Source organism: Crocuta crocuta, unplaced genomic scaffold (genome assembly GCF_008692635.1).
Source record: "Crocuta crocuta isolate KB4526 unplaced genomic scaffold, BGI_CrCroc_1.0 scaffold45, whole genome shotgun sequence".
NCBI lineage: Eukaryota > Metazoa > Chordata > Mammalia > Carnivora > Hyaenidae > Crocuta > Crocuta crocuta.
In genome coordinates this window covers 4,875,831-4,886,497 of record NW_027530544.1, presented here as the reverse complement: position 1 = coordinate 4,886,497, position 10,667 = coordinate 4,875,831, and the positions used below count along the sequence as shown (strand labels likewise).

The 10,667-nt window shown below is 37.6% G+C and overlaps 1 protein-coding gene across 1 annotated transcript in view; it reads left to right on the top strand.

Moving 5' to 3' along the window:
- PCYT1A (phosphate cytidylyltransferase 1A, choline) overlaps positions 1–10,667 on the top strand; it is a 46,518-nt gene that overhangs the window by 12,641 nt on the left and 23,210 nt on the right. Inside the window, exon 2 of the mRNA XM_077767680.1 lies at positions 5,185–5,311. Coding sequence (XP_077623806.1) covers positions 5,195–5,311 — 117 coding nt within the window. The 5' untranslated portion in view covers positions 5,185–5,194. The remainder of the gene's footprint in view (positions 1–5,184; positions 5,312–10,667) is intronic.

Below are 10,667 nucleotides of genomic sequence, written 5' to 3'. Positions count from 1 at the left end.
TTTGGAGTATTAGATATTTTTCTGTTAAACATTAAAGGATTTTAACTGGAAGTTACGGAAAATAATTGTTGAAAATATGACATGACATTTATTCCCTCAATTTATTATGGTACCCTTTAAATTGTTTTGTATCAGGNAAAAAAAATTTAAAAAAATTAAAAAAATAAATAATAAATTGTTTTGTATCAGGAAAGTGAAGTATATTTATAATGTCAGAAGAGGGAGGAACAGAGATTAAAGAATTCTCTTCTTTCTTTCTTTCTTTCTTTCTTTCTTTCTTTCTTTCTTTCTTTCTTTCTTTCTTTTTTGAGAGAGAGAGCTCGATTGAGTGCAGGGGAGAGGGAGAGAGAAAGAGAATGAGAATCTTAATTAGGCTCTATGTTCAGCTCTGTGCTGGACATAGGGCTTGATCTCATGACCCATGATCTCTGGAACATTGACCCCAGCTGAAATCAAGAGTGGGGACCTCAACCAACTGAGCCACCCAGGTGCCCCAAGAATTCTTTATTGCTTAAGTTGAAAGCTTAGAAAAATCATAGCAAAACTATCCAATAGGGAAGATCTGCATATCCGTACAGCTGACAAATTGGACTGCCTCTGAATCAGGCCAATAGCCATGTCAGTTATGTTTGATTGGTCCTGGGGCCTTGTTTACCTTTAAGTAACTGTGACCTTTTATTCTATGCAGTTAGGACTTATTTATATCTGCAAGAGTTTAAGGGAACCATGCCACAGAGAAAATGTTCTTAATAGAATGAAGCGGCAGTCTTTATGATGAGACAGCTTCTTTTTAAGTCTTGGATTTCTGGGGCACCTAGGTGGCTCAGTTGGTTAAGCTTTGGACTTCAGCTCAGGTCGTGATCTGAAATGAGTTTGGGTCCCACATCAGGGTATCTGCTGTCAGTGTGGAGCCTGCTTTGGATCCTCTGCCTCCCTCTCTCTCTGCCCCTCCCCTGCTCACTCTCTCTCTCCCAAAAATAAACATTATAAATTAAAAAAATTAAAAAATAAAATAAATGTAAAAACCTTGGATTTCTGGGAGACAGACAAATATAGTGGTAAGGACTTTGGAATTAGGCAAGTCTGGATTTAAATCCTGGCTCTCCCACTGGCTAGGTGTGATCTGTTTGATATGTTGCTTAACTTTCCTGATCCTTAGTTTTCTCATTTGTAAGTTGGGGCTAATAATACCTGCATCTCAGGTTGTATGGGTTAAATGAGAATAAAGTGTATTAAGTGCCTAGCACAGTGCTTGGCACATAGTAAATATTCAAAAACAAGTAGTCATTATTATGACTGTTGCTGTTATGATCTTACTTCCTTGTAAGATGTTTAGATTACTAAAACATATACTTTTTGGAATATTTGTATCATGTATACTAAATCAAAGAGGTAGAAAGGAGAAGGAATAAGTTTCTAGAGAATCCAAAAGACAATCTTATATGAGAGCCTATCTGTGTGGGAAATTGTTACAANATATCCCATTTAGTTTCATACATTGATAACATTTTCCCATGTTTGCTTTACCTTTTTTAATATATAACATGGTATACACAATTTTCCTTTTCTTCTTTCTCCTCCTCCACTCTTTCCCCTTCTTCCTCTCCTCCTCCTTCCCTTTCTTCTCCTTCATTCCCTCCTCCCTCCCTTCTTTCCCTCCTTCTCCTTCTTCCCATGCTGCTATTACTGCTGCTAAGGGTAAGTTGCTGAGATCATGACCCTTTTACCCCAAGGAACTTCAGCATTTATCTCCTTAAAACAAGGATAGTCTTTTACATAACACAGTGTAATTATCAGGAAGTTTATCTTTTTAATGTTTATTTTTGAGACAGAGCATGACCGGGAGAGGGACAGAGAGAGAGAAGATCTGAAATGGGCTCTGTGCTGACTGCAGAGAGTCCAATGTGGGGCCTAAACTCACAAACCCTGAGATCATGACCTGAGCTGAAGTGGATACTTAGCTGACTGAGCTACTCAGGTGCCCCAGGAAGTTTATTTTAACGTTGGTGTGTATTATGATTTGGTACATGGTCCATATTCAGATTTTACTGATTGTCCTAATAACTATCCTTTATAACAATTTCTCCTGCAGTCTGGAAATGAAATTTCACTGTCATTTCTTTGGAACAATCCCTCAGCCTTTCAGTGTGTGTGTTTGTGTGTGTGTGTTAATTTATTATTTATTTTGAGAGAGAGAGAGCATGCTCGAACTGGTGAGGGGTAGAAAGAGAGAGAATCCCAAGCAGGCTCCACACCATCAGTGTGGACCAGCGTAGCACTTGAACTCTTGAACCATGAGATCATGGCCTGAGCAGAAATCAAGAGTTGGATGCTTAACTGACTGAGCCATTCAGCTGCCCTTCATTGTTTTTCATGGTTTACATTCTGTGAAGAGTTACAGGCTTGATGTTGTTGTTGTTTTTTTTAATTTTTAAAAATTTGTATTTATTTTTTAATTTATCCATGTTCAGCATGGAGCCCAACATGGGCTATCTTCAAGAGCCAAAATCAAGAGTCTATGTTCAACCAACTGAGCCACCCAGGCACCCTGTAGAATCTTTTTTTTGTTTTAGAGAGAGAGAATGTGTGTGAATGCACGTGCTGGGGAAGGGCAGAGAGAAAAGAGGGACAGAGGATCTGAAACAGGCTCTGTGCTGACTACAGGGAGCCTGATGTGGGCTTGAACCATGAGATCATGGTCTGAGCCAAAGTGTGCTGCTTAATCAACTGAGCCACCCAGGCGCCCCTAGAATGTCTTTTATTTGAGATTTGTTTTCTTGTTCCTTATAAATCCATACAGGCTATATTTTTGGGGCAGGTGATGTGTCCTTATTGCCTGACATCAGGAGGCATTATTGGTGATGTTAATTAACTTGGATCACTTAGCTAAGAAATTTTTTCACTATAAAGATAACTCTTTTCCCTTTGTAATTAATAAGTAATTTATGTGGATTACTTCAAAATATTTGGAGATACTTTGAAACTATCTAAATATCCTATTCTTTAACAAATTTCCCCCAGTGGTTTTAGAATCCTAAGGAGCACCTTTATATCCTGAACATGTGGTTTCTTTAGCTGAATTGAAGTCTTCTTGAGAAAATAGTTTACTTCAAAAAGTATGTTATAGGACCTTGTACACAGTAAGTTCCCACTATTAGTGACTACCTGACCTTCAGCTGCCTGACACCAGATTGCTCATTACATTTTTCATAATGGATTTTGTCTACTTACCCTGAGAAGAAGTTAACAGATACTTAAGCAAAAGTCCTATTGTGTGTAAATTAGAAATGGTCACTAATTGCACTGATTAGGTGTTTTTTTAATGTTTTTTTTTTTTTAATTTATTTCTGAGAGAGAGAGAGAGACAGCATGAGCAGGGGAGGGTCAGAGAGAGAGTGAGACACAGAATCTGAAACAGGCTCCAGGCTCTGAGCTATCTGTCAGCACAGAGCCTGACGCAGGGCTCGAACCCACAACCTTGAGATCATGACCTAAGCCGAAGTCAGACACTTAACTGACTAAGCCACCCAGGCGCCCCTGATTAGGTGTTTTTAGTAGGCCTCCAAGACCAGTGAGATGGGAGTAGTAATACAACCTCTAGATATTTTGAAACGTAATAACAATAATGAAGAAAAGTTCTGATCATCACTGGAAAACTTGTTAAATGTATAGTATCTTTATTCCATTTTAATTTGCATTTGTGATGAAAGGAAGTTTCTGGGTGGTGTTCATCTTTCACTTTGGACTCTCACGTTTTTCATGTCAGCCTAATACTTAGCCATGACTCATGGATGTCACCTTCACTCTTTAAGAATTAGGTCAGGCTTCTTGTAGATCTTGTCATATTGCCACTTGGAATTTAGCTGGAGGAAAGAAAGTAAGGCACAATTGCAGTTGTTTAGGTAAACATCTTATGTAGGAGGGCTTATGAGATGCAGTAAGGTGGAATAGAATGTCCTCATTCTGTCTGGCATTTTTTAAAATACTTTATTTGGGGGAGAGTGCAAGTGCAAGAGGGGCAGAGAGAGGGGGACAGGATCCAAAGCAGGTTGTGCACTAACAGGCTAACAGCAGTGAGCCTGATGTGGGGCTTGAACTCATGAACCGCAAGATCATGACCTGAGCCAAAGTTGGTTTCTCAACTGACTAAGCCACCCAGTGCCCCTGGCAATTTTTTGTTTTTCATCTCTGCTCTGAGGATCTTTTTGCCACCTTTCACTGTACATATCTTGGGCAGAGATGACAGTTGACCATTAAAGTTTCTCTATCCCCAGTTTCTGATTGATGCCTGAAATTGCATCGTTATCAAATTAATTTCTCTGTGAAAGTTATGTTACCCAAGAAAAATGCAGATATCCTTGCAGGGTGTTGGAGAGGTAGCACAAGCCAACATATGAACATAAACATCAAATATTTGGAAGTGTTCTGTGGTAGCTAGTTGCTAGAAGCTTTCTGCTAAGTAAGAGAGTAATTTATAAGTTTTCACTGGGGGAAGGAGAAGCCAGGGTGGGTTTTAATAGTTGGGGCTCTGAATAGCGTAAGGTGCTAACTCTGAAAGAGGAAGGGGTATTAGACAAGGAAAAGGAAAGACATCTAAAAGATACAATATGCTTACTTCACAGTTTTCATAGATAACCCCAATGGAGTGGTCTCTGAAATCTACAGAGCATTAAGAGTTAAGAAATACATGCTTTGTTAAACCAGGAATTGGTGATGGCTGTCTCTTTTAAAAAGGCTTTTTTTTCCCCATCTTCACCAAAGACATACCTTTCACTTTTCCATGTATTTATCATATCTCCTATGGACCAGGGATGTTATTAGGGGAGGGTGGTAAATTCTATATAACTTTCTCAGCCAAGTTATTCCAATCTTTTACATTTAGTCGGGATATGAAATTAGCAGTTTAGTATACAGGCTGCATTGGTCTGGGTAATAATTTCCAAGGTCAGGTGATTAATTGTGGCCATTGTTCCACAGAGAGGCATTTCAGTGTTTCTACTAGAGCATGTGTTTTGTGAAGCTTTGTTGTTTTTTGCCAGGTGCAGTTGGCTCATCTTGTGAAATGTGTGCTATGGAATTGATCTTTTGCTCAGTGTCTCCATGTTAACATCTCTGAAATACTGGTAACAGACTTTTTTCTCCACTTCAATGAGAAAAAAATTCTTTTTCACTTTCAATGACCAGTTAAAAGAAGATGGATGCCCAGAGTTCAGCCAAAGTCAACACAAGAAAGAGGAGGAAAGAAGTACCTGGACCCAATGGGGCAACAGAAGAAGATGGAATTTCTTCAAAAATGCCACGCTGTGCAATTGTAAGGAAAAGATTTCTTTTTTGAATACTTAACCTGCAGGGGGATGGTAGAAACTGATGTAAAATTGATGACATCAGTATGACTAGTCTTAAATAATGGAAAGAATGAATAGTAAGTGTGAATAGTATTTTCACAGTTGTTAGAAATGTTCTACTTTGCAATCAAATTGTAGTTCACAGCTAAGTTGCAAAAGCTGTACATTGGAACTGGAAAAAGAATGTTAGAAAAATTTAGAAGTTGTTAAGTTAGGTTATTAAACTAAAGAGTAAATTAAAATGAATAAAATAGAGAAATTGGAGCTCCAGACAGTCATCTGATCTTAGTATCATCTCATAGTGTTTAGCTTTCTGTGTCTTACTTTTTTTCTCCATGTCATTCCTTCACTCTACTCCTGGTTATATCATAGATGAGAGCCTTTTTCTATTATTGCCTACCTTATGTACCTTTATCCCTGGGACGTTATCTTGTATTTCCTAACCACTGCCAAGCTGTTGATGAAAGACCCCATTCCAAACAGCTTGTCCTGTCTCAGTTTGGTACCCTCCTTAAAGCTTCCCCTAAAAAACATTCAATGAACACATGTACAATTGAAGTTATTATTGATACATAATATTATTATGAAATCCATGTTTCAAAATTCCAGTGAAAGGATTGTATTTTCTTTACCTATATTGACTATTAGGCATGGATCAAACTGCAGTTTCCACTGGTTACTTCTGGAACCTCATGTAGTGCAAAGCAAAAAGCATTTTTACTTTGACACAGTTAACATTTGTTTTAAACCAATACTCTATCTTGAACAGTAAAAGCAACTGGACTCCACCAATAGGAGGCATATGCTTTAGGTCTGATACTGATGATATTGGTAGGGTCAAGTGTATTACTTTCCTATTGCTGCTTAACCAGTTGCCACATATTTAATGGCCTAAAACAATACAGATATGTTATCTTACAGTTCTGGAGGTTAGAAGTCTGAAATGGATTTTGGAGGGCTAAAATCAAAGTGTTGATAGGGCTGGAGGTTCTAAGGGAGAATTTGTTTTCTTGTCTTTTCCAGTTTTGAGCGGTTTCCTCCATTGTGTTGCTCAATGGCCAGCCAGAAATCACATCAGTCTGACTGCTGCTTCTGTCATCATATCTCTTCTTATTTTTTAAAGTTTTTTTTTTTTTTTAATTTATTTTGAGCGAGAGACAGAGCCCAAGCACAAGCCAGGGAGGGGCAGAGAGAGAGGGAGAAAGAGAATCCCAGGCAGGCTCCATGCTGTCGGTGCAGAGCCCGATGAGGGCTTGTTGGGGTTTGATGTCACAGACTGTGAGATCATGACCTGATCTGTAATCAAGAGTCAGACACTTAACTGACTGAGCCACCCAGATGCTCCTCATCACATGTCTTTTGATTCTGATTCTCCTCCCTCCTCATTCACTTATAAAGACCCTTATGATGGGGTACTTGGGTGGCTCAGTTGGTTGAATGTCTGACTTTGGCTCAGGTCATGATTTCATGGTTTGTGAGTTTGAGCTCCACATTGGGCTCTTGTCTGTCAGTGCAGAGCATGTCTCAGATTTTCTGTTTCCCTCTCTCTCTGCCCCTTCTTCTGTCTCTCTCTCTCTCTCCAAATTAAATAAACACAATTAAAAAAAAAAAAGACCACTATAGTTACATTGAACATACTTGGATAATCCAAGATAATCACCCTATCTCAAAATCCTTTAATTTAATCATATCTGCAAAGCCCCCTTTGCCATGTAAGGTGACATAGTCAGAGGTTCCAGAGAATAACATGTAGATATCTTTAGGAAGCCATTATTCTGCACATCATGTCCGGTGTACTCAGAAAATGACTCAGCAGTCAACAAAACGGGACATTGTTAATATATGAATGTTTCTTGTAGGTCAAGGAGATGATGGTAAGCACCGATTCAGCAATCAGTCTTGGAATAGGGACAAGTTATAACCAAGTAGGTGATACTCTTAGCTAGTCATGAAATCCAGGAATAGAGGAAAGAAGGGAAGTTATAGTGGATTGGGCTTTGAGAAGACTTAAATTTCTAGATCCTTAGAATTGAGGAGTTTCCATGCTTTAAATTGCTTTGCTTTGTATATTCATATCACAGATCAACTGTGTGACTTTCTACTTATTCCACATTCCTTTCTAGTACACATTGGCTATTTAGCATGGGCTAACAATGGTCAAAGATTCATTCACTCAACAGGCTGTACCAACCCTAGTGAGAAGTGTCTACTAAATAAACTTGTCTGTCATTGTACACTTACTTTCTATCTCTGATCTCTTTTCAAGTCTGTAGTAAAAGCAAACTATATTTTTTTCCTGTTTTTATAACAGTTCTATTGAGATCATATAATCCACCCATTTAAACTGTACAGTTCAATGGTTTTGGATATATTTAGAATTGTGCAACCATCACCACAACCAATTTTAGAATATTTTCTGTATCTAAAATGTGGATACTACATTTTATGTATCCACTCATTAGTTGAAATTTGGGTTGAGCAAACAAGATTTTATCACACACAATGTGCCAGCGTAGCCAGAGTATAAAAATAAATAAGACCTTCCCTTTGAGAGATATGAGTCTAATGGAGAGTTCTGTAGCTCAGAGCTCAGAAGAATTCTTTTTCCTTGCAAGGGTGGAGAGAATTAGAAGGATCATTTAGTATTAGGTAGCTGCATTGCTGGATCAGGATGAATTGGAAAGAAGAGAGAAAAAGAATTGAGGAAAAATGAAGGGATAACTTTATGGCTGGTTTGTTTGTAAGTATAAAGAATTTACTGACTCTTAAATACAGAGAACAAGCTGAGGGTTGCTGGAAGGGAGGTGGGTTGGGGGGGAGTGAAATGAGTGATGGGCATTAAGGAGGGCACTTGCTGGGATGAGAACTGGATGTTATATGTAAGTGATGAATTACTAGGTTCTACTCCTGAAATCAGTACTACACTGTATGTTAGCTAACTTGAATTTAAATTAAAAAGAAAAGAATTTACTGATACAGATGTTTCTAAAGATACTATCAAAAAGAATTAAAAAATACTTGTGAAGAATAAGACATTTACCTATCTCAATATTTATCATATGTATGGATAAGTCACAAATTGGCAACAGTTCTGCTAATGGAGATAGATCTCACAATCTCAAGTATTGAGAACATCTGTGTGCCAGTTGCTATGCACTGGAGATGCAGAGATGCAAAGATGACCTTGCTCTTAACAGGCTCACAGACAAATAGGGGAAATAGATAAGTTATTAAGATATAAAATGTAAAGGGCCAAATAAAAGAAGAAAGTTAGAAATACAGTGGCTGCCTAGATGAGCAACAGATTAACTTTGACCTAGAGGTGGGGACAGTGGTTTTGGAAAAGCTTCACTGAGGAGATTATTTCTGAACTGAACTTTGAAGAATAAATAGAAATTCAAATAATGGACAAGAGATAGAATACAAGTTCAAGTGTGAAATAATAATATGTTTAGCAAACCATGAATAATATTATTAGAGTTTAAAGTTCAGAAAATAATCTGCAAAAGGTAAGCAACAACCTGATTATGAAGGATCTTGTGTGCTATGCTAAGGAGTTTGAACTGTATCCTATGGATAATGTGATCAGATTTGCAATTTAGAAGATCATCCTGATTGCTTTGGAAAGGATAAGCTGAAACAGTGATAGACAGAAACCAGAGAGCTAGTTGTGAGATTGCTGTAATGATCCGGGTTGGAGATAATGAGGACTTAAACTAAAACTTTAAGGTTTTAAAATAGATAATTCTTGGAAATCAGGATGTAAAGGATGAAAGGTGTTAAAGATGACTCCTAGATTTCATCAGTCTTAGGTAGATTGTGTAAATGGGATGCTTCTTACTTAAATAAGAAATACAGAAAGAAGAGCTGGTTTAGGAGAAAGATGATGAGTTTAATTTAATACAAGTTGAACTTAGAAGGTCTAGGAAACATCCAAATAGTAGATAGATGAGTTCACTGTTTACATTCTTTGAAATGGCAATAGAATCTGAAATTATTACTTTTCTTTTTCCCTTCATCCTTTCCTCTCTCTCTCCCTCTCCCCTTACCTCCCTCTCCCTCCCTCTCTCCTTTCTTCCTTCCTCTTCCTTCCTTCCTCCCTTCCTTCCTTCCTGTCCCCAGGGAGTGGAATCTTTCTGCTCTGTTCCTTATCCCTTCTTTCTTGACTCCATAGCCTTTACTCTACTATTATGGAAATAATTTGGATCTCAGGAACACCTGTTATCATTTGTGCCACATGTTTGAGTAAAAGGGAATATTTCTCTCCGTCATTCTGAAAGCTTTTGCTGAAAAATATTTAAGAATCCTTAGAAATAGAACTAAGGATACTGGGAAGCCAGTATCAAGTTTTGGTCTTAACCTGAGTTTTTTTTTTTTTTTTAACTATTTTAAGTTTATTTGTTTGTTTTGAGAGAGGGCAAGTGTGAGTGTGGGAGTGGCAGAGGGAGGGAGAGAGAGAATCCCAAGCAGGCTCCACACTGTCAGTGCAGAGCCCGATGCGGGGCTCAAACCCACAAACCGTGAGAGCATGACCTGAGCTGAAATCAAGAGTCCTACAGCCAACCAATTGAGCCACCCAAACTCCCCTCCATTTCCCCACCAGAATCTCATCTCTTTGACTGGAATTTTGAGGAATAGTGTGTTAATATATGTGAACATAATCAGGAAAAGTTTTTATGAAAGCAATATTGCATTTAGAAGACCATTCATAATTTAGGAAATGATCATTAATAGAATTTTTAGTTGTAGTATTAGTTGTAATTTTTATAGAATTAGAAACTTCATATAGCATCTAGAAACTCACCTCTTAGGTTAATACAATTTAGTTATTTTATTGATGTAATGAACCCCTGTGTTTCATAGAATGGAACAGAAAATGAACTCATGTTGATGATGATGACCTAAATTTGTTGAATGCCTAAGGTAAAAAGTTGTGCTAGTTACTTTGCATATGCTGTTTTATTTAACTCTCAAGTAACCTTGTGGAACCAGTATTATTATCTTCCATTTTATAGAAGATGAAAGCTGTGATTTCACAGCTATTAAATGATAGAGCTGGAATTTAGATCTAAGTTTTTTCAAGTTCTAAATCCATTTTCATTTATGTTTCACAACCAGATAGTCAAATGACTTGAAAATAATACTGTTCTGTAGCATTCCCTTGAGGATAAAATGAAGGAGGTATGTTTTAGGAGAATATAGGTAGAAATACTTAGTCCTGCTTTTATAAAGCATCTTCGAGAGACACCATTTTTAGAAAGATGTTTTAGAAATACTATTCATTCTAGCTGGAGACAACTCTAGAGAGATAAAGATTTTGCT